This window comes from Notothenia coriiceps, unplaced genomic scaffold, assembly GCF_000735185.1.
Source record: "Notothenia coriiceps isolate Sejong01 unplaced genomic scaffold, NC01 NC01_scaffold00020659, whole genome shotgun sequence".
Lineage (NCBI taxonomy): Eukaryota > Metazoa > Chordata > Actinopteri > Perciformes > Nototheniidae > Notothenia > Notothenia coriiceps.
Window position 1 is genome coordinate 27,163 of NW_011353360.1, and position 24,539 is coordinate 51,701.

General features: G+C 40.5%; 2 protein-coding genes across 2 annotated transcripts in view; one reads left to right on the forward strand and one right to left on the reverse strand.

Moving 5' to 3' along the window:
* itih2 (inter-alpha-trypsin inhibitor heavy chain 2) overlaps positions 1-11,637 on the reverse strand; it is a 14,531-nt gene extending 2,894 nt beyond the window's left edge. The window contains exons 1-17 of the mRNA XM_010779770.1: positions 11,591-11,637; positions 8,967-9,064; positions 8,150-8,182; positions 7,750-7,788; positions 6,637-6,809; positions 6,457-6,561; positions 5,721-5,883; positions 5,534-5,641; positions 4,861-4,989; positions 4,647-4,763; positions 3,218-3,386; positions 2,992-3,117; positions 2,224-2,405; positions 1,510-1,695; positions 971-1,110; positions 364-536; positions 98-250 (exon numbers count right to left, since the gene is read on the reverse strand). Coding sequence (XP_010778072.1) covers positions 98-250; positions 364-536; positions 971-1,110; positions 1,510-1,695; positions 2,224-2,405; positions 2,992-3,117; positions 3,218-3,386; positions 4,647-4,763; positions 4,861-4,989; positions 5,534-5,641; positions 5,721-5,883; positions 6,457-6,561; positions 6,637-6,809; positions 7,750-7,788; positions 8,150-8,182; positions 8,967-9,059 — 2,089 coding nt within the window. The 5' untranslated portion in view covers positions 9,060-9,064; positions 11,591-11,637. The remainder of the gene's footprint in view (positions 1-97; positions 251-363; positions 537-970; positions 1,111-1,509; positions 1,696-2,223; positions 2,406-2,991; positions 3,118-3,217; positions 3,387-4,646; positions 4,764-4,860; positions 4,990-5,533; positions 5,642-5,720; positions 5,884-6,456; positions 6,562-6,636; positions 6,810-7,749; positions 7,789-8,149; positions 8,183-8,966; positions 9,065-11,590) is intronic.
* Positions 10,555-24,539, forward strand: part of itih5 (inter-alpha-trypsin inhibitor heavy chain 5) — a 19,316-nt gene continuing 5,331 nt past the window's right edge. The window contains exons 1-9 of the mRNA XM_010779768.1: positions 10,555-10,865; positions 10,946-10,990; positions 11,599-11,762; positions 12,864-12,965; positions 14,087-14,346; positions 14,450-14,619; positions 14,916-15,032; positions 16,670-16,841; positions 17,101-17,410. Coding sequence (XP_010778070.1) covers positions 10,755-10,865; positions 10,946-10,990; positions 11,599-11,762; positions 12,864-12,965; positions 14,087-14,346; positions 14,450-14,619; positions 14,916-15,032; positions 16,670-16,841; positions 17,101-17,410 — 1,451 coding nt within the window. The 5' untranslated portion in view covers positions 10,555-10,754. The remainder of the gene's footprint in view (positions 10,866-10,945; positions 10,991-11,598; positions 11,763-12,863; positions 12,966-14,086; positions 14,347-14,449; positions 14,620-14,915; positions 15,033-16,669; positions 16,842-17,100; positions 17,411-24,539) is intronic.

The window sequence follows — 24,539 nt, forward strand, 5'->3', positions numbered from 1 at the left end:
GTGTGTGTGTGTGTGTGTGTGTGTGTGTGTGTGTGTGTGTGTGTGTGTGTGTGTGTGTGTGTGTGTGTGCACGTGAGTGCGTGCGTGTGTGTGTTACCTAAGTTGACCTTTGGAGGCAGTGCGTACTCCTCGCTGCCCTTAACAGCCTGGCTGGGGGGGGCGTTAGTGGTCATCTGGACCCAGGGGGGGGCCTGGTACACCACATTCACTGGATTGAGCCCCGGGGAGGGGCCTCCACCAAACCCTGCGCCTACACACACATGATGTTAATTCTGCATCACATTACCGATTGTACGATACGATTATACTTTAATGTCATGTCTTTTAAAGAAAAAAGGATAGAAATATTTATCTGTCAGGCACCTGAGCAGCAGCCATGTTTGGGGTCCTTCGGGGAGTCGGCCAGCAGCCTCTCGTTGGTGTCCTCGCTCTCCACCAGCATCGCGGTGAGTGGAGTGACGAACTGATGCTCCACAGCCAGCGCCATGATCCTCTGAGTGATCTTCCTCTTCTTCACCGCCGTGGGAGCCAGAGCCCTGCAGGAGAGACACAGCTGATCACACTGGCTATCATGCAAACACCTGTCACACTCCTGCAGGAGAACATGTTTCATACAGACGTAATAAAGAGCCATTGGTGTTTTGTTTTTGTATTTAGATTTTCCTATTTATTCATATTAGGACGCTTCATTCCTTAACTTCTTTCTTTCTTTTTTTCATGACTTTTGCTGTGTTAATGTCATATCATTTAGTAAATGTTTTGATTTTGGAAGTTCACCTTCAGATCCTGTATTCAATGTTTGTGCAACAGTGGCATTGTGTAAAAGAAATGGCATTTTACGGATTACAATTCAGAACATTTATGAATAATTAGTTGTTGTGATCAGGACTGAAGATATTTATTTCCAATGAATATTCTTGTTTCTTGATTATTTATCCAACAGTTCTCCGTTTCTCTGCAGGCCTCTCACCTCTCAGAGATCAGCTGTTTGACGGTGATGTAGGCCCACATCTGTCTGGCGAAGCCCGTGAAGGAGTGCTGCTGCTTGGCCAGCTCCGTGTCCAGCTCCGTGAAGTCTCCCTCCGTCTCAAAGGTGACGTCCAGACGGGCCTGAGGGAGCACACAGCACAGAGGACACTGGTGGTGCTAAATCTGAACGTCTTTCCTTCAGCAATGGCCTTTAACCCTTTATTTCTAAACACATGTATAATTCTATGTGGGAATTGAGATTTGTGTCAACATTTTTAGCAACCTGAAGAGGAAAAACGGTGTAGTATTTCACACAAAAAGAAAAGATTCAGGAAAAGTTGATTTGAAATGTGTGAATCGATTCTTTCGGCAGAAAAAACACAGTTGGAATTTAATGGACAATTCTCACAGGTGTGGAATGGTGTACAGAACTTGTAAATGGAGGTGTTTCTTAATAATCTATTGGTAATCTGAAGAGGTACAACTCAAAAAATCACAAGTAAACATTTGAAATGTTAATGTAAATTGCATTTTACTCACGGCGCGGGCGGTGGTGAAGCTGGTCAGCGTGTTGCTCTCCGACGGCTTCACTTTCCCGGCCACCACCAGCTCCGAGCCGCTGAAGTACTTATCGAAGCGGTTCTGGGTGACGTCTGACACCGAGTCCTCTGGGAACTGAACCTGGATCGTCCTCAGCAGGGGGGAGGAGACCTGGCGGTAAAACGCCTGTAGGGGGAGGAGGAGGAGGGAGGCAGAATTAGATGCTGGAATGAAATATTTCCCTCCCTTTTCTACATAATATATATATATATTACTTTGAACAATTGAACATAATTATGGAATCAGCAACAGAGTGAGAGAGGGTCAGCTTGGTTTTTATCATGGCTGCATGGAGACCAGACCATGACTTTTGCCTTTTTTCATCAACTATAGATATCCCATCTGAAATTTGTAGCAAAAAGGGTAAAAAAAACTAAAAAAAAAGTCGAGAAAAGTGAGAAACATAAACAGACCAACAAAGTGAAAAGGTTGACAAAAAATCAAGTCCGGAACTGTCCACAAAAGGGAAAAAGAAGACAGTATAACAAATGGAAAAAATACAACAGTCAAAAAAAGTGAAAAATATCACAAGTCGAAAAAAGTGAAAATATCACAAGTATGTTTTTGTCTAAATATAACAAACGTATGTTGCTTGGAGCTCATTCCACTTCCAAAGACAGAGATGTATCTACTCGTAGTGTTAGGTTTGTGTACCCGGAGCTGCTCTGCTGCATCGTGGTTGGCGTAGATCCTCTGAGCCATGCCTCTGTTCTCCATGGCGATCCGCTCCAGGAAGTCATAGTCCACGTCGAAGCCGATGCCCAGCGAGAAGAGAGAAAACTCCTCCCTCATCACCCGCTTCACATTCTTCTGGATGGTGCCCAGCTTGATCTCTCCTGCAGAGAACGAAATATCATCTCAGTGACTAAAGACACAAGACTGTGTTTTAATAATGACATGTACAATCACCTAGCATAGAGACATTGCATCCGTCTTTCTTCCTCTCCTTTTGCTTTATTTGGATCTCAATGACTCCCCCTGTGTCACCTTGGGTTCTTTAAGAAACTTTGTACGTCTTAGATGCCTCAACAGTTAACAACAAATCCCTTAAAGTAAGGCCTATTCCTTGGCCAATTTTCAACATTTCTGCACAAAGTACCTCTTTTAAGGGCTGCATTTAGACGTTGAATCAGATATATTAAACCTATTTTTACATTATTTTGTCGTACCTTTCTTTGTAATATTCCCCCATTCTATACAGTAATTATTTTTCTTGATGTTTTTACTTGTTTAGACCCACACATTTTAAATAAACTGCACAGTTTTTTCCTTTGAATTCAGACGTATTGTACATATTTTATGGTTAATATCCTCCATTATGTTTTAGTTTCATTTGATTTTCTATTAAATGTGTTCACACAACAAAACACTCGAGGCATAAACCCGATTTTGATTCTAAAATCTATTGAACATCAGTCCTACCCACGGTGGGGTCTCCGTCAGACACCAGGATGATCATGGAGACGGAGCGGGGGTCGATGAGCCCCTGATTGGACGCCCTCACCAGCATCTGCACAGCTCTCATCAGAGCCTCGTTAATGTTGGTACCTGCGGTCAGTAGAATGTGGTCGTTAACACACCAATGTTCATGTTCACCAGGGTCTCAGAGCGACCTCCCACGAGATTAAAGAGTCGTTTTCTCTCACACCTCCGTTGGGTTTGATGTCCTGGATGTATCTCTTGGCGTCTGCGATCTGAATGGAGGATCCGGCCACCAGCTCTTCGTTCCAGCAGCGCACGTTGTGGTTGAAGTCGATGATGCTGAAGTGGTCGTCTATGGCCATGTCCTCCAGAATGGCCTGCATGGCCTCCACTGTCTGAGAGAGCAGAGGGGATTAAATGCACTTCTTAAAATGCAGAATGATCGCACAAAAGAAACGCACCCTTTTTCTGATTGAGAAAAATTGTTTAAATATGCTTTTGCTTTTAAAATGCACATTAAAGTGTTGTTTGCTGAGAACGAGAGTTAATGTGCTTGGTAATGCTCTACACATTACCAAGCACATTAACTCTCGTACTGTACTTAAATGCATATTTGAGGTACTTGTACTTCACTAGAGTTTTTTCTTAACTGCCACAACTATTTGGATAACAAATGTTTTGAGAGTTTTTTAGAGAGCCAAAAATTGTTTATAGAAATCCAGTCTTTTAATAAATGTGATTTTGAAATTGGCCATAATTCAGTACATTCACCTTTTTGTACTTTAAGGACGTTTCAATGCCAATACTTTTGTACTTTTACTTAAAGTAAGACCTAGAAAGAAGGACTTTGACTTTCAACAGAGTGTATTTACAATTATTCATTAATGATCCTTTTACTTAAAGTGGACCTATCATGCTATATTTGAATAATATATTGTAGGGCCATACCTACATGTCTGCGATTTTTTTTGTTCAAAATACCAAACAGATCATGCATTTTAGCCATGCCACATTTCGCTCTATTTGCTCTTTTTTAGCCCTGTTTTTGCAAGGGCTGAATCTGTGAGAAGTCTTCTTCGCTGCTTTTGTGGCAGACTACAGCGCCACCTACAGGCCTGGCATATGTACTACAGCGTCTCCAGCGCTTTTGAACGGCAATGGCCGTGGCTGTCTCCTCCTGATAGGTAGAGAGTTGCCCATATAGGCGGAGCTCCTCGTTTCTGACGTCAGAGAATTTTCCAAATCTGTATCAGTCTGTATCAGATCCGTTGCAGCCCCGTTTTTAGAGACTTGGGTATGGAGGAAAAGAGAGAGGGTTGTGTTTTCTGACACTTGGTGAGTTCCCGGACACACCGGGGACACATATTCATGTAGAAGGACGTACAAGAGTGCATTTTGCATGATAGGTCCACTTTAAGTAAAACAAAGAACTTCTTCCACCATTGCTGTCAGTACAATTACCATTTGCCCTTACTTCATATGTACTATTGCATTCCGTATGCATACAATTGGGACATAGTACACAATGCAACCTGATGCAGTAAGACATCCAAGTGTTTTCTATGTATTGGGACATACTTTATCTTTCTGGCATACTCAATAGTTTGGTAGTGTGGGTCAAAGTGCACAAAACTCCATGTCAACAAACGACTCACTTGCTTCATCTTGACTCCCCACATGGATCCGCTGACGTCAATGACGAACACGATGTTTTTAGGGAGAGGAGAGAGGTTGGAGGGAGCAAAGAACTGCACGAAGTGGCCGTCTGAGACCTGGAGGAAACAGTAAAGGTGTGATCATCTCCAAAAGTGTTTGTGGCCAGATACGACATGAAGCAAGTTCATCATTGAGGCTTTAAAGATAACATACCTGTAGTTCTCCGGCATTGCCTTCCCGGGTCACATCATATCTGACGGTGAAGATGCCGTCTATAGCGCTTCCAGTGCAGTTGTCACATTTTCTCTGCTGCTGGAGGCTTGGCTTGAAGACAATATGAGCCTGAGGACAAAGACAGCACATGATTAGATATAATATGCTACAAATGAATCATCCATGACAAAAAAGGGTAGGTTTTTGGTCTTGTGTATGTATGTGTGATGTTTAAACAATTGTTTAATGCAAATATCGTCACCATTTGACCATTTATAAAGAAAAAACAATGAATGAGACGCAAAAATAAAACAAAATCCCTTTTCAGAGGCCAATCATGGGCCTTAATATTTAACATCAAGTATTTTTGTCAAGCAAAGAATAAATAAAAATACATTGGATGCCTCCTTTCTGTCATTACAGGGTTTAAAAAAATGTTTTTTAAATACTTTTTTCATAGAGTTTTTCATACTTTAACCCATCATTGGTCAATTTAAATGTCCAGAAGTCAGTCAGGATTTTGCTCAACTGTGCATAGCCCTAATATTCCCAAACACGCTTCAGGTTATCGTAAAAAAATCGTAGCACTATCGTCAGAACAGCTATTTGTACCTTGATTCAGATAAAAATTATCTGCATTTTTTGTATCCCTCTGGGTGTTTTCCAGTCTTACCTTCTCTTTGGTCGAGGTCACTTTGATATTCCCTACAAACTGCTCTCCGAGGGTGTTTGGTGCTTCTACCATGGAGATTCCATTGGGCTCAAAGATGTACACATCCACCTGAGGAGAGACTGGGTCAGGGACCATCGGTATAAGATATTCAGACCTGCAAACGTACATTTATTACGATTTTTCTCACCTGGAACTGAGGCACCAGCCTCCCAGGCTGCAGGAACAGCGAGTGCTCGTAGAAGCCCAGCCTCCTGTGCATCATCTCCTGGTAGTGCAGCTCAAACTCAATGTTACTGCCAGGAGGAACATGCACTTCTGTTTTAAACGTCTCCATGTCCTGGGAATTGGCCCTGGAAAGCAGCAAGATTTAAGTGAGCATGATCATTGTTGGATTACTGGGCATAGCCACATACAGAATGTCTCTCAAAGGGACACGTTGTGATTCTCCAGAAAGAGAAATAAAATGACCACAAAGAAAACGAGAACAAAGACACACAAAAAACCTTAAATGGACAATAGCAGCTATAAATAGATGCAAAACAGAGACACAAAGAGACTCACAAAAGCTATTAAAAATAGGTAAAGCAAACACAAAGAGACACAAAATGATAAGAATAAGAAACAAAACCGCGAGAGATGAGAAAAGCTGCAAACTGACACAAAATATTAACAAAAGTGACTCAAAATGACAAAATAAAGATACAAAACAACTCCAGAGACTTAAAATGTATATGGAGACACACAAATAAAGCTATGACATTCAAAATGACTATGAAGAGACACAAAGTAGCTTTACAAAACGAATGAAACGAATGGAGGCAAATCAGCCATAAAGTATGTGTGTTTCCCTCCTAAACTGAATGAAAGCTGATTTGTAGTCTGTCTGTCCCCTTGCTGTTTCAGCTCCAGAGGCCCAGCAGTACCTGACGATGCCCGCTGCCTTGCCTCTGGCTCGGGCCTGGGCGTACAGGTTCCTGGCCACCGTCTTTTCCTTCACCGAGCCCACGAATATGATCCCGTTCACATTCCTGCAACGAGAAGAGAGCGGGGGTTAAACTCTGCACACTCTCCGTGACAGCAGCTGGGACTGGAAAAGGCCTCACATGGTGAAGTTAGTGATGAAAGCTCGTTTGGGGATCTGCACGTTGAAGCCGATGCTCTGGGCCTTGGAGCCCGAGTTGAGCACGGAGCTCCGGACGGTGGTGTGGGCGAAGCGGGACGTGATGCGGCTCTCCACCTTGTAGCTCTTCACCGTGATGTCTTCACCACGGATCGCCTGAGAGGATAAGGGAAGAATTAGGATATTAGAAACAGGAGGAGGTTTTTAATTCTTTACTTTCTCTGACTTGGACCACCTTTTCTTTTGGAATTTGTGCCATAATATTCTACACCTATCTTAATATTGAAGAGATGTCTTTCTGAGTTTTGTCTTAAAAAATATGAAATTTCAAATAATGATGTAATAAAAGGAAGACAATTGGGACCTTTTTATTCTGCTGCAGTGTTATTTAATGTATAAGATAAGATAAGAAGTACTTTATTGATCCCAATTTAGGATTTCTTTTGCGTTGCAGCAGCATAAAAAGAATTAAAGGACTAGAAATAAACATTCCAAAATGTAAAAATCTCAATAGAAATAAAACAGCATTATAAAAAAAGTAGAAAATATACATGTTGAATTACAAATGTACAGAAACAAAATATAAAGCAGGATATTATATATACATACATATGTGAGGAATGGAATACTAAATAGTATATTGAATATAAATGAAAAATGTACAAGCTGCATATGGTAAATTGTTGTTGTTGTTCTTTTTACTATTATTATCTCAATGGATTCCAACTATGTGCCACAAAACCACACAAACTGTTATTCCTCTTTAAACATCCCCTGAGGTTTGTATACATTCAAAAAACTTTAAAACAATTCCATTGGTTTATTTATTCTGCATTTCCTTCTATTACGTCTTCCAAACCCAAGTGTCTTGATGTAACACTTCCCCTAAATGTGATCAAAGCAGCTGACTGTCCCAGTGATTAGATTTTTTTTTGGAAGAGAAAGACAGACAGAAAAGGGAATGAGAGCAGGATTATTTCAGAACAAAGTCAATAACCCGTCAGTCACGGGAGTCTCTTCAAACAGACGCATATCGACTGTGAGATAACGGTCAACTCTGTCACAGAGGAGAGGGCTCCAACAACAAGAGTCCTACCTCAAAGTCTTCCTGCTCCTCGCTGGTCAATATGGCTCTCTGGAACACACACACACACACACACACACACACACACACACACACACACACACACACACACACACACACACACACACACACACACACACACACACACACACACACACACACACACACACACACACACACACACACACACACATACAATGATTATGATGAACAAACTACGGTTATTTAGACACATGTGTCACAGGTTACATTCAGGATCAGAGCAGGTCTTTAGGATGATGCTTTGTACATTTTTTGCGCAATCCATAAGAACCACACTGTGGATCAATGATTATTGCAACATCAATGAGAAAACTATTTAGAAATGAATATAAATGAGAAAAATTAGGCACTTTTCTGAAGGAAATCTCACCTTGTGCCTCTCCCGATGATCCCGCATATCTGACTGGGGGCAGAAGGAAAATCTGATTTTAAAAACATATAAAATGACCGATGTTGGCGACATAATGTATGCTTGAGACGTGTGAATTTCAATTGGATTTACTTACATTTACAAAAACTGAGATATTAACTGACATGTTAGCAGTACAAGATAGTTGGGTTTAAAGGTTAAAGGTTAAAGGTCAGGGCAAGCCATTACATTTAATTTAAAAACAGATATAAACATAAGAAAAAATGTTTGTCTTAATACTGATGAAAAGCAATCAAGCAGCATTAGGTGAATAATACTAAATATTTGTATTTTTACAGCAACAGTTCAAAAAGAAGACATATGAGGTTAAGAAATGCTATAGTTCTGCTATATAAGGGTGAGCTTTTAAGGGAGTTTTTAAAGTCAAAAGTCAGGTCAAATATTTGTATTCCATGTAAATAAAATTCCCACATAGACTAAAAGAAAACCCCTCCAATTTAAATGATTCCCTACTCTTTCAAGACATTAAACAAATAAACACTTCCCTATTAATTGAGTCTCGATTAAGTGTGAATCATAACATCCCATAGAAAGGAATATAATACAACAATATAAATAAAGATATGTCATGTCCCTGTGCCAGACATTTAAATAGACCCAAGAATCACTAACAGATGCAGAGTTTATTCACATTCAACAGAACAAACATTTATGTTTTGGCTTTCTTTCACTTTGACATGTTTTTGATATCTTTCTAAAAAGTGGGTTAAGCTTTGTTTTGCAAATGTAACGTTTCTCCAAGTGCCTGTAAACTCACCACGTCCTCCTCCCATTCTCCATCTATCACAAACTCAAAGCAGCAGGCCTGTTGGAGCAGCAGGAACCCGAGGAGCAGCAGAAGATGCCTCATGTTTCCTACACACACACACACTCACACACATATAAAACAATAAAACAGCGCTGAGAGACAGACGGTCCTTCTGAGCTGAAAACTGAAGGTTAAAATCCACTGAACTGATCGACTCCCAGCCCCAGTCAATATTTGTTGTGTTTCATGTAGAGAGGAGAAGGAAACTTTGAAACTTGACCTGCAGTGTGGGCAGGGTAAATAACACACAGATTAAACACTAATACAGATTGTTTTAACGTATGGGACTTGGATATAAAAGTCACAATTTTGATGCACATTTGGCCAGATATCATTATGTTGAGTTTCTAATATAGAGGTGGCAGTTTTTTTTTATAATTTAAAAGGCACAAAGAATTACATTTCAATGCACATATCCTGAGTTTACAGGAGAAAGATGTAATGTGGCGTTATGCCCACAAGATGGCACTAAAGTGGTCCTTTAGCGAAGCCACTACTGTATGTCTCTTTATTTACAGTAAAAATGCATTAGTGGATGTTATAACTGTCAATTTGAGTATTAGTAAATGCTTATTTTAGGGAAATATCATGTTTGTTCACAGTGTCACTGAAAAAAACCAAATTTGAAATGCAAAGTAGGAATTCATTCTTATTCTTTTCACTACAAAAAACTGAAAATGAAAGACAATAACACTTACTGTTTGTTGTGCCTCTTTGTTCTATATTAAATTAAATAAACAAACATATCCCTCTAAAATAATATATTCTCCAATATTTGGCTACATCATTTGTAGTTTTAATAGTTAGGTGAACTTTACGCAGCCCCCCCTATTGACATTGGCATTGACATTTTTTTGTTTAACCTCAGCCTTTTTAGGTGGAAATTGTATTTAAATAAATCCATAAGATAATAATTATAGGTACCATGTAATTATTTTTAAAAGACCTGTTGCCTGCATTTAATCTTTTTACCCAAATAAATAAACACATTTTTACCAGAAGTTGGTGCCTAAAAACTGAACTGAATCCAGGACATTTAGCTTTTAAAGCTCAAATATGTTACACCTGCTGCCTAATATTTGTGCCTCCGTAATGTTGAAACGAAACCTACGCCCTTGCTCTCCACCTTGCAAAAAAGAGTAGACTGAACGTGTTCAGGGACTTCTTTTGTCGTGTTACTCATAGTTGCATAAAATCCAACACTCCTAAGGTATCTAATCTCAAATGTATAATAAAAATAACAAAGTCATGTAATATAGTAATACAAAAAAACTAATTCTTATCAGGACAGCCAAGCCAGCCAGTAGGCTACGTTTTTACTTTGCTTATGTTTTTACAAGTAGCCTAATATCCAAGCTTTAGTCAGACTTGAGTCCTGCTATAAAGCTTATCCTTAAAAAAGAAATCGAAATACAAAAAAAAGAGAATCGAGAAAATGAAGCCACTTTGGAGCTAAAACACCAAATAATAACTTCTGTTTTTTTTTTCATGGACTGTCTTTCAGGGTTGAACTCGTAAAGGCAAACACTCCAACAGTGCCTGAAGGCAGCAGTGGTCTGAAACTGTGCATCCCTCTCCTCCGGTGCGTGGGGGGGGGGGGGGGGGGGAGTGTTTTTTCTGATCGGCCCCGGGCTGTCCCCTCTCTGTCCGGTCACTCTTCTCAGGACAGACGTAGACTCGGCGCTGGAAATAATGTCCCATTTATCTGTCTGAGTTTAACTGGAGAAGGACTGCACGATGCTGCTGCTCACTTTTCTGATCATTTGCTCCAGTCCGACAGTTCTGGGGCAACAGGAGGAATCCCTGTTTGAAGATGATGTCGACCTCGCAGACTTTGATTTAGACATTGTAAGACTTTTAAAAAAGGACGAAGGTGTTATATTCTGCTGTTTGGATGTCCTTATCTGACATTTTTCTTGTACACACAGGCGCCACGCAGGGTCCCACGGCAGGTGAAAACGATCTTAACCAAGGTAAGATCAAATGTATACGAAGATATTTCTATATTTTTCTTTCTTGATTGAATTTAATTTAGACACTAAAGATTTGAGTTTGGGATAGAGCCCAACTGTAAACAATACCGTAGTTGCAAAGAAAAGGCATTCAACATTTAAAAAATAAAATGTCCTTGAGTCTTGTGCTGGGCTATGATAATTTGGCACATCAACTAAATATTGATGCCATTAACCTGTCAATACTATAGAAGTATAGGAGTTTGAACTCCCAAAAAACATGACTAAATATAACTTGATATCTCTAATACTGACATAGAATGCATGAAAATTTTTCAGTTTTTGGGAGGTTATTGTATCCCCCTAAAGTTGTGCGCATAGGGCGTGACGCGCAGGAGGACCGCCAAGCGCGCAGCTGTGCCAAAGTATCTGTAATGTAATTAGCTCATGGGAAAACATTCCTCTCCCTGTATTTGGTTATTGTTACTATGGAGGGCTTCAGGGTGTCTTAGGGAGAGACATCTTAGCTAATCAAAAATACATCTGAGGTTTTAATACGCACATAAAAGATGCGTAAAGTCTGCCAAATTAGCGTATTTGCTTCTGATGTGAGCGTTTTACCTCTGCAGGAGACTAAGCCTCACATCCAAGAGCTCTCCATCAAGACCACCATCATCTCCCGCTACGCCTTCACCGCGGTGTACTGCGCCATGCTCAACCGACACTCCGCCGCCGCAGAGGGGGTTTTCAGCTTCCAGATCCCCGCCGGAGCATACGTCTCCAACTTCACCATGTAAGAGTCCTGTAGTATGAGCACCAACAATACCTCACAGAACACAAAATCATACTAACATGATCAATGCAATATTAAGACACAAAGTTGGATTTCACTGTAACCTGGACATATTGTAACTCTAAGGAAAATCTGCCTTATTTAAAAATCAAATAAACCCCATCAAAACATAAAACAATGGATATTAAAACATTTGTATTGGTGATTATGAAATATACTGAACCAACTGAGAGCATGGTCAATTTTTACTGGATTTTTTCATTCATAAGCAGCTAAAAGCAACCCGTACTTCAGAATAAAGTGTCAAAAATGATCCCATAAGTAGGGGGGGGGGGATAAATGGCCTAAAAATAAAAGAATTGGACTGTGCCTTATGGCATAGGGCACAGAAAATATGTAAATTTTCCTTTCTGGCCCTATTATTATCGTTTCACACCTACGTTTTATCTTAGGGTCTATAAAAAGGGCCTGACCCCCAGGTTGACAACCATTTTCTCTAATTGCAAAAACAAAGAGAAAAGGCAAGTTGATGAGACTTAAAAAAAACGAGTTGCTAATACAAGGAATCTCACCTCAATGTGTATTATAAGCAAATACAAAAGGCATGTAATACACTTTAGTAAACAAAAACAGAAGATAAAGACAGTATAAATTAAGTTTAACCAAGACAGTCAGCTAGATTTGGCAAGTTTAACTCAAAGCTTTTCCTAATATAAACAACTCATCCTTAAAAAAGGGAGCAGATATTCATATATAAATTACCAAAACCTTCTTGAAAGCAATTAAAAATCTTATCAGCAGAAAATGTAGCACACAATTTTACAATTTAGAGCTATAACACCAAATAATAGCATCATCGGGTGAAGCTGGAAGGATTTACGATGTTTTGGTTTCTATGGAGACGTTAGCAAGGAGACAAGCAAAGGGTTAACCGTCGTTAACACACTCAGTCACCACAGTTCATTCACATGCACCCCCATAAACAGGTAACAACAGGATTTCACCCACAAATTCTGTCTATTGTGTGAGAAAGCCAAGTCTAAACGGGACATTAGGTGGTCCGCAGCAATCTAATCCTCAACCTTTGACCCCCTGAACCAGGATCATCGGAGGGCGCGTCTACCAGAGCGAGGTCAGGCCCAAGCAGAAGAAGGTCAAGCAGGAGAACGGAAAAGCCCGGAACAAAGAGTCAGGTGAAGCAAGGTAAGAGAAACCTGAGTGTGTGTGTGTGTGTGTGTGTGTGTGTGTGTGTGTGTGTGTGTGTGTGTGTGTGTGTGTGTGTGTGTGTGTGTGTGTGTGTGTGTGTGTGTGTGTGTTAAGATAATTTCTCCAGATGCCAGGATTGTCGTATAAATCTGTGAACCAAAAAGTGACATATGGAAGAAATGACATCACGTTTCCAGCTGTCATATGAAAAAGGGACATTTTATTGAATGAGATTTGGTGATTCAGTGACTCCGTTGTAAAGAAAGGGCAGAGGGAGGAAGGAGAGGATTGTGAGATTACACAAAGGCAGTATCAAATGTACGATATCACCTCCTCTTGGGTGCTCCTCCTCCTCTAGCCTAATGGTTACTTGTTTTTTCATTTACAGCTGTGGCTTTACTTTATTTAACCTCCATATTACAGCTGTGGACACTGATGTTGGGAGAGAGCAGCATCGTGGCACACTCATAATAGAAACAGTGGCTAATATAGACAGGTTAAGAAAAAGGAGTGCAATTAAAGAGTAATAAAATGTACTAATACACCAGCAGTAAACCCCAATGATTCTTGACTAAACAACCCAAAGACCACTCCTCAATGTTTACATTTAAAATATTACTAAGTCACTTTGTGTAGAACGAAAGTTTTTCCAACTGTGACCCTATGCGGTGTTAGCTTAAAAAAGGATAGACAGTATTCCACGACAATTGAAATGAAAATATTTAAACACAGTTTGATATTCATACCAAACTAAAAATGAACGCAAATGAATGGCTGATCAGCATATTCAATTACAAACTTGTAAACAATTATGTAAAAGTTAAAAAACTTGCAGAAATTGAAAATCAGAATCAGAATACTTTATTTATCCTAGGGGAGATGTGGCTTGTTGACAGTGGCTTTAAGAGTTAAAACTAAAGTAAATTAAAAATAGTATAAAATATTGACATAAAACGCATCAGAATAAAAGAAAGATATATAAAAAATAAAAATAAAAATATGCACATTGTACCACAAAATAAAACTTGTATATTACAATATAGTATTAATAAGATATTAATGCACGGTTTAAAGGGTACCTGACCATCACTCTGTCTCCTCCCCTCTCCACCCTACAGCCCAGAGCAGGATTTGGAGGTGTTCAGGATGTCGGCCAGCATCCCGGGTCGGAACCGGGCCGTGTTCCTGCTGACGTACGAGGAGCTGCTGCAGCGGCGGCTCGGACGCTACGAACACGTGACGAGCCTGCGACCGCTCCAGCTGGTCAGCCGCCTCAGCCTGGACGTCACCATCGTGGACCACTCCCCCATCACCCACCTCCAGGTGCTGCCGCTGCGCAACGGCAGGAGCACCAACACCGGATCTTCAAAAACACAAGGTTACACACATCATATTTGATTTGATCATATATTTAACGTAGTTTTACTTTTTCAATCTTTGCTTTGATTCTTTTTCTAAAACTTCCTGTCTTTGTGCCTCAGTGAAGAAGGACCCTCCCGTCACCTCTGTGATCAAACAGGAGAAAAACGTCTGCAAGATCACCTTCGGCCCGAACATCGTCCAACAGGCCAAGATCACCACCAACGGCTTGCTGGGAGACTTTGTGATCCGCTACGATGTGCAGAGAGAGATGGGGATAGGAGACATTCAGGTACACTACGATCCCTTTGTAGACTCTGCGTTATATACAGAAAGAGAAGCGAACATTTTGATGATGAGAAGCAGATTGAAAAAGTATTAGTTTCCATATTTTTGCACACTAAATTCCCGTCCAACGTTACACACACTCCTCCACCCACCCGTTAGTGATTCAGTTCTCTGGTTTCTTGCCACCGCCCATCACTCCGCTGCCAAACACTTCGCTGTGTCTGCACTTCTTTTTTAAATCACACCCAACTGATGCAACTCACTGCCTGTTGCATGTCTGTGAACCTCTTTCTTTCCTAGGTTTTAAACGGCCACTTCGTCCACTACTTCGCCCCCAAAGACCTGCCGGCGGTGCCCAAGAATGTGGTGTTTGTGATCGACACCAGTGCCTCCATGGTGGGGACGAAGATCAGACAGGTAAAGCAGCACATTCAGAAAGGTTATCTAGACATCTGTTTGGAAGTTAAAGCTGCTGGAATGTGTTAACAAGTGTTGTTTGTCTTAAGTGATCTGTGTAGGGTTTCCACTCTTAACCAGGAGAACGCTTTGGGATTTTACTCTTGTAAGATCTTGTGTTTTCGCCAGTTCTCGGAAATGTACTAAAAACTCCCAATATGTTTGATATATCATAGATTTTTAAAGGTTTTAGGTTTTTCTTACCTTTAAGGCCGTCATACAAAGCAGATACAAAGTTTTATCGCCTATATATTTCTATTTTAAAGTTAATTTATAGAAGCAATTGCATTTTGGGAATCTGTTGCATCTACACTGAAGGCTGAAACATTTGGTGTATTTTCAAATTAAAGTTTTTCTAACCCTATTGTAGAAAAAAGTTTCAGCTTACTTTTCCAGAATGATGAAGTTATTCCTTCCAATGCACAGCGAGTGACTGTCTTTAAGCAGAATTTCAAAGGCTGTATCAGATCAGAAACCCTACACCCCACCTCCACCCTCCCACACTGGAATATCAATATCAGACCTTTTTCCTCCATCTGCAATAGCTCGATAATCCCCTCGGCGAGACTAACAGCTGATCTCTGCAGCTGCCATGAGCGCAGAAACAGAGCAGAGGAGAGAAAAAACAGATTTTCAGTGAGAAAGAAAAAAGTGGAAACATACAGCACAAGGCCGTGTTGTGAGGGAGGAAGGTCAGTGTCTATGGGGTAATGGAACTTTTTAGACAACAGCACCCTCGACCCCTTGATCCAATCCCCCACCCTTCGCCAACCCCCAGCGAGCCACAGGAACAGAACAACAAGTGTGTTTGATGTGGCTCCACAATAGAGGGTTTCAGTGTGGGTCAATCTGTGGTTCTGACCCCTGCTGTATACAGCCCTTATAGACATTGTAAACCCCCCCAGCGCCAAATTATATATCACCCACGCTCAATGCAGCAAAGATGCTGACATTCTAAAGCTCCATAACAAAAAAGTAGGAAGAAGTCTGGATACTTTTCATGTCTTTTTTTATTTACAAAGACACATTTAAAGCATGATATCTTAAGTTTCAAGGGTCAACATTTATGGTTTAAGCTATAAATGGAAACAGTATAGTACTAGAAGGACACTCAGGAAAGCTGGGCATCCGCATAGGTAGTTTTCCAAAGTGAAAAGTAACGGTGCACCACAAGATCGGGATTGACTCCAATAAATGGATTGGGTTCTTTCTTGGACCGATACTACACTGTTCATACTGTATACAGAACAGAAAACAAATCCCTCGTTGGGGCAGTTCATGATGATTTAAAAAAGGTATAACGCTGAATCATCAGTAAACAATCAAAGGCCTACGGTGCGGGAGGAGAAAATCGTGATGTTTCCGATCAATTGTGTCTGCATGAATGCAAGGATTACGGTCTGTCTAAATGGCCAGACAATGGCAAATACAACTGCAATGAACAGATGAAACAGTTGCATGCCCAAAGACAAGGGGCAAAGAATTACAATCTTAGACCTAAACTCGAATGTCATTCAACATATAGTTTAAGGAGAACCCTAGTCTTCTTCTGTAGGTTGGATTGACACAAGGTTCAATTATTTATCTTTCTTTTTCAGACTAAAGATGCTCTGTTCACCATTCTGAGGGATCTGCGACCTGGCGATCACTTTAACTTCATCAGCTTCTCCAACAAGATCAAAGTGTGGCAGCCGAATCGCCTCGTACCGGTGACGCCGCTGAACATCAGAGATGCCAAGAAGTTTATTTACATGATGGTGCCCACTGGAGGTCATTATTTTCTTTATGGTTTTTCCTTCTTCTCCACAGTCCCTATACTTTTGATAGCGGTGTAAACAGATTACATTTAAATATCTAGACAGAAAAGGATTATCTGCATTGAATGACACAAGGGGTTTAAAGTGGAAAACTACCTGTTTAAGGGGTTTGTGACCTCCAGGGCTGGCCATTAAATCTTCAAGTTCAACTTGTTGACTGTACTTCCAATCCTTTAATAGGATTTGCCTTGACATCTCCTCACTCACTGCAGGCACAAATATCGATGGTGGCATCCAAACTGGTTCCGATCTGCTTCGTGAGTACCTCTCAAGCCCTGACGCCGGCCCGAACAGCGTCTCCCTCATCATATTCATGACGGATGGACGGCCAACGGTAGGAGAGATCAAGCCCACAGCGATCTTGGGAAACACTCGCTCAGCTGTGCAGGAGAAGTTCTGCATCTTCACCATCGGGATGGGGAATGACGTGGATTATCGCCTGCTGGACCGCATGGCTCTGGAAAACTGTGGGATGATGAGACGCATCCCCGAGGACGCCGACGCCAGCGCTATGCTCAAAGGGTAAAAGGGTCCTCTTATATCAGTCCAGTCTATTGAAGAAACATTTCTTCCATTAAACGCCATCTTGTGATATTTCCAAACATATATATTTTTGTCTAGATACAGTTGCAAGAAAAAGTATGTGAACCCTTTGGAACTACCTGGATTTCTGCATAAATTGGTCATAAAATGTATTCTGATCTTCATCTAAGTCACAACAATAGACAAACACAGTCTGCTTAAGCTAAAAGCACACAAACAATTATATGTTTTTATGTTTTTATTGAACACACCATGTAAACATTCACAGTGCAGGGTGGAAAAAGCATGTGAACCCTTGGATTTAATAACTGGTTGACCCTCCTTTGGCAGCAATAACCTCAACCAAACGTTTCCTATAGTTGCATATCAGACCTGCACAACGGTCAGGAGGAATTTTGGACCATTCCTCTTTACAAAACTGTTTCAGTTCAGCAATATTCTTGGGATGTCTGGTGTGAATCGCTCTCTTGAGGTCATGCCACAGCATCTCAATTGGGTTGAGGTCAGGACTCTGACTGGGCCACTCCAGAAGGCGTATTTTCTTCTGTTGAAGCCATTCTGTTGTTGATTTACTAACACCCGGCTCACGCCTTTCCCAACACACATTTCTATCCCTTCTTTACTCTCTCTTTTCTGACTGCACATCAACACGAAAGGATTAAACTTCACTAGATTTCTCCTGACAACAGTCGTGGCAGTGTTAAACGCCAGGAGCAAGTCGCAGTATATGACTACTGTCTACCCTCCCGGCCAGTCTCCTGCTCCCCCTCCCTAATTCCCTCCGATTACCTTTATTCTCGTCTAAGATGTGTAAATTCAGTTTAAACTGTTATTACTTCTAACCTCAATGGTCAGTACACTATTAGCAGTAAAGCTACAAACAAGTTTTGTGGGATTTACAGATCATCCACCTAAGTAAGGTTTCAGACAAACTAGTAGGTCTTCAAAACCGTTAAGTTACGTTTGCGGATGTCATTCGTCGCTTCCCTTGTCTATTTTTTTTCGGGGAGTTCCCTAGTTTGGTTCTGTTTGAAAGTCTTGTACAGAAATCATGATAGAACTCAAATACAGTTGAGAGCCACACCACTACTAGTCCTTAACGGTTTTAACCAGCGGTAAATTGTCTAGGTACAACCGTTACCCTTTAATACTTAGGATAGGATCTATTGTCAACGTCTTTTTCATACACTTGCGGAAACCTTAATGGACCTTAAAGACGTATTTCCACCAGTATTTTCCCTCCTTTGCGGTGACACAGGTCTTTTGTTGTCCGAGCGATGCAAACTTCAACGTTTCTCGTGGACCTGACAGGCTGTCGTGATGACCGTACTATAAGCACTGTCTACTTTGGGTTTCACTCAACAAACCTTCTGGTGTGTTGCGATACACGACCTCTTTTTTTGCCGTGCTCGTGTGGTGTAGTTTTGGATAGGTTGACCTTCATACCCTCCCGCGAGTACAAAACCCCGACGAAACGACGGAGTCCCGTGACCTCTCTAAGGGTAGTAGCTGCCTTGTTTCCTTAAGGAGCTTCAAATAAGTTTCTGTCAAAACGACCTTCTTGAATTGCACGGTATGACAGGTGTGTTACACTCGAGTTGTCTTTCCCCACTACGTTGTCCTGTTGCTGCGGNAGCCAAACGACTCACGCTCACCGAGGCATCAACCTCCAAAACCCTTTTCGAGGGCTACAAGAAACGAAGTGAGTAGCCTACAAGATTGAAGCTGGTCAGATAACGAACGAGTAAATGAAAACAGAATGAGGTGTGTGTGTGTGTGTGTGTGTGTGTGTGTGTGTGTGTGTGTGTGTGTGTGTGTGTGTGTGTGCCCAATTGCTTTTACAATAAATAAACATTGAATGTGTTTAATTGAATAGTAAAGGGGTTTAACATTAGTGGCAGGTTGTGTGTGAGAGAGAATAAATAAGACAGCCCAATATTTAAAAAAATTGTTATTCTTTTCCCCCGCATATTTAGCATATTTCGCAATTTTCCGCATATTTCGCAACTTCCCGCAATTTCACCGCATAAAATCACATAAAAACCCCGCATGTTTAATCGCATAATCAAGGATTTTAGCCCGCATAATCAAGGAATTTAGCCCGCATAATAAAGGATTTTTGCCCGCGTTTTTCTGGAGGGTCGAATTATACATCCATGAGCAGAGCCGACAGGCTGGAAGACTCGAGCACACAGCTCGTACTTCATTATAATATATAAAAAAAGAACACCATGCGTGTCATGATGGCACATAACAGCTCACGGCCGCAGATTACTCCGGGTTTTATGGATTTAGAAAATGTTTTTATTGATTTAAAAAATAGTTGTATGTATTGATTTAAAAAATAGTTGTATGTATTGATTTAAATTGACATGCATCCGCTAAGAAAAATAGTCCGTTGTTACAGTTTTTTAAACAGTCTGAATGAAACGGCTCTCTCTGTGTATTTACACAACTAATGGCTCATCAACCACAGCTCTCTCCCCCCCTCCCCCCTTGATCTTTCTTCTCCAGCAGCTAAATTAACGGTAGGTTACTCTGAGTGACAAGCTTACAGTTAGACACAACACTTGACAGTGTTGTGTCTAACTGTAAGCTTGTCACTCAGAGTAACCTACCGTTAATTTAGCTGCTGGAGAAGAAAGATCAAGGGGGGAGGGGGGGAGAGAGCTGTGNGAATAAAAAATACATGAATAAAAAATACATGAATAAAAAGTACATGAATAAAAAGTTACAGTGCAGTTTAAGATATGAATAGTTCACACAGAAGTTCCACTTTACTGATGAACACAACGGCTCAGTGTCAATTAAAAGCAGCGACAAAACGAAAAGTCTTTAGCCTGGATTTAAAAGTAGTCAGAGTTGCAGCGGACCTGCAGGTTTCTGGGAGTTTGTTCCAGATATTAGGAGCATAATAACTGAACGCTGCTTCTCCATGTTTAGTTCTGACTCTGGGGACAAAAAGCAGACCAGTCCCTGAAGACCTGAGAGATCTGGATGGTTCATAATTTAGCAGGAGGTCAAAAATATATTTTGGGCCTAAACCATTCAGTGCTTTATAGATCAGCAGCAGTATTTTGAAATCAATTATTTGACACACAGGAAGCCAGTGTAAAGACTTCAGAACAGGAGTGATATGATCCACTTTCTTAGTGTTAGTGAGGACTCGAGCAGCAGCGTTCTGAATTAGCTGCAGCTTTCTAATAGATTGGAAAACTGCAGTTACATATATGAAAAGAATATCAAACGTCAATTCTTGTCGCATTATAAAGCGCACCCTTTTCTTTTGTCCTGCAGAACAGGTTGCTAAAGCATTCCAACTCTGAATGTTGAGGACGACCTCTACTGATGTTCGTCCCCTGTTAGTAGTAAGACCTCCGAGACCATCCACACCGTGTCTACGGAGGCGAATGAACGAGAAACAAGACACTCAATTGAAACACACCTATCATCACAGATCTCATCGAATCATATCTCAGCATCTCATCAATCAATCACAAATCTACGAATCCTAAGACACTGCCAACGGACATCAATCAACACAAAAACATATCAAGAAACACAATCAACGTGGTGAAAAATTTCACTCCAAACAAAGCAGAAAAAATCAGATATAATCATAAATAAAAGGGACATACAGACATGATCTGAGGAAAGAATCTCAGAGGAAACAAACCAATAAACAGTTGGACACGGAAAACGGGAAAACAACAAGGTCCGACGTACGGACGGTAAAACAAATGGGTCGAATAAAATTTATTGGGAAAATATAAATGGTTACATAGTATGACCACCACACAACGTAAGGAGAAGGGGATCACCTGCATGTGGCTCCCTCTCCGGACGCTACGCCTCGGACTCTCCGAAGTTGTTGCCGGAGCGGCCCCGGCCCTCGGTGGACGTGATCGCCTTGGATTGCTACGGATACTGCGCGAAAATTGACCTGTGTCTTGTACCTCACTTCACCTTATTTCCATAGGTACCGAAAGTTTGTTTTATTCCTTTTATCCTAACACTCTAAAACGTTTTCTCCCGTTGTTTCATATAACTAGAGGGACAGGCGAGCGTTCTTTATGTGGAAGACCCGGGAAATGTTCCTTTACCTAAGTCCCCTTTCAGTCGACACAGTTGTCTTATTGACGCCTTTTTCTAAATACTCGTGGATCCTCGGTCCGTGTGCTTTGTTCACTAGCTCTAAAGCCTCTACTCTTTTTTCACAGGATCCACCGGATGACTTCAGCTTATAACTAGATACGTCCTTTGTATTATACAAAGGACGTAAACAGTTATACTAACGGTTACCGGAAAGTCCAGACGGATATACTAACGGTTTATTTATTTATTTATCCCGGAGGGCTTTCGTTTACCATTAAGCTTGTACCGATATTGACTCTTTCGAATCGTTACGTCACCCTCAGTGCTGAGTCCTTCCTCCCTGTGCCAACTCGTCTCGAAACTACAAGTTTGTGACTACAACACTAATCCTCTCACAATATGAGTAGCGGCGAAAGCAGAGTAATCATACGTATTTTTCAAGACACACACACACGCACTACGCACACACAAACACACACACAAACACACACACGACACACACACACAACTCCGGACCGGGACGGAGAGGGGGGAAGGACGGTAGAAAGTATCTGTCTCCCCCATCCCTAAAATTTTTGTGGAATGGAATGTAACAATAAAGCAAGAGGATTTTGTGTCACAGAATTTCACCCTCCTGACGGAGGGGGGAGGACGGTAGAGAGAGAAAAAGACCGACACACATTTATATGGTCTTATTACAAAATATATATGAATGAGGAACAATTTTCCCTACTTCAAACGCGTCGCATTCGGTCGGTAGTCACAAGATGAACTGCACGATATATTTTTTTTGATAACCAATATCCGACACAGGCTATGGATATAATTGGACCAATCTACAGTTAGTAGTGTATAAATTTAATATTACCTACTTAAATAAATTGTTAGAAAAACATTACAACCAATGGTCTGAGAATAACACATATAATGGCATTATGTATGTATATTAATTATAATAGAAAAGGTTCCTATCTTTCCGGGGACTAGGTGGTTGCCTAAATAAACATACGTTTTTGAGAGAGGACAGAAAAGGTATGGCCGTTATAAAATATAATACTTTTCCTAACCCCATTATGTAACTTTTTCATGTAAACTTACGTTAAATGAGGGTGGTCGTTCCATATGTTCGATAAGTATATAGGTCCAGACGAAAATTCATTCCACCCGTAAAACATAAACAAAATCTGGTGAATTTCACCAACAGCAACATAAACTTCCTCATCTGGATATGATACCTTCGTAGGTAGGAAACTTTTTACAAATTTCTCCAATAAATTCACAATTCACTGACTGACCTTAAAAAGTTGGCCAAAATCGTCAAGTTAAAAGAACCCGTAGTTACAGCCCACTATTTTTGAAGTATTCACAATACGTCACTCAGTCACATCCGGTTCTACGAACTCTCGTAGTTGCGGGAGAACAAACAAAGGTTATTATTGTATAGTTGTCACAGTCTGGTTATCCGGTCGTAGTCGGAAACTAACGCAGTGTAAAGACAGACTGTCTTTATTGTCCCTCATCCGAACAAATGATACCAAGCTCTAGTCTGTGGAATGAATTAGGAGACAACCGAAGCCAGTTTAGACTGCTAAATGATGAAAGTAGTGAGTATTGAAAAAACCAAAATGTAAGCCTAACGTAATTCCGAAATACTATAGGAAGTGTCATCTGTAAACTTGTATGAGTGTTAACGACTAGTGGTGAAAGTAACTTAAAAACCTACTAAATCAGTTGAAACATTGTGGATACCACAAGGTGCAGTTACTGGCGGTATCTTTTCCTTAATCAGTGGTAGGCCTAGTCTATTTTGGCGTATATGTTTGTGGGTGTTTGGTGTTGTGTTGGTGTATGAGATCTACACAGGGGGGGGGAAACACCGGGGGGGGTTAGGGGGGGTACACTTAGTGGGACCGGGAGTGGTCTTGGTGGGTGTCTTGTTAAACTGTGTAAAGGGCGAGAATACACGGTCATTATACATATATCATATAATATATAATGACGGTATATAATTAATATCACATAGTCACAGAATAGAAACATATAAATGACTCAAAAAGTACCTATGGTCATCAGACTATAATATACATGCAAAAACTTTCCCACAATTTACTATAAACCACCTACTATTTGTTACAAAACATTAATTATCCTGTCAATTTGATCTTGGCAAGGTTTGAACTGACGCTGTGGTTTCATTCCCTCCCTTTTTGCTTCTGTAATCCGCCGAAACTAGGATATAACCGGACACAACGCCGATAAGTAGATTTAGATGTGGTGACAAAAACTTTCATAGTCCTTAATTTCTTTTCTCTAACCGTAGTGTCGTTAAACTCTTGTGAATGCACCATTAAGAAAAAAGTATTTGTTTTATGAGTAGACATGTAAACTTATGTTGTGTTAAAGCCGTCTTTTTATATTCCAACCTTATGATACTTATTAGTTAAAATAAAATGTTTTCTAAATGAACTTATTACTCAAAATATAGAAATTGTGATTACCACTAAATCATCAAATAGGGACGCTGCCGAACAATGGCCACCACTATTTCGTTGTTTCCATTAAACCTTGTCGATTTTACGTCTAATAAAATAAACATAATGTAAATAAACTGTGTAATGACAAGGAAAACGTCCAGTATAAATTTAAATGGTTAATTTTTGATTTTATAAATCCTAACATGGATAGTACCTATCTCTAATAATGGAGGCAAGTAGCAAGATGGCGAATAGGCTTCAGCCCAGGGACTCATCGCAAGGTCCATAATAGAGTTTGGACGTTTACTCTTATATGTTGTCACTGGGTTGAAGTCGTGAATCACTGTAAACATTAAGAACTACCAAAACTCTGAATAGTTGTTATACAGTTTCATGATAAAGAAAGTGTATTCCACTCAATAACGTGTCAAAGACTTCTTTTCAAAGTTGATAATAAACTTTTATATTATAAAAAAACGTTTAGTAAAAGTAGGGCGAGATACCTAAATAATAAAACAATACGTATTACAGTACGTAAG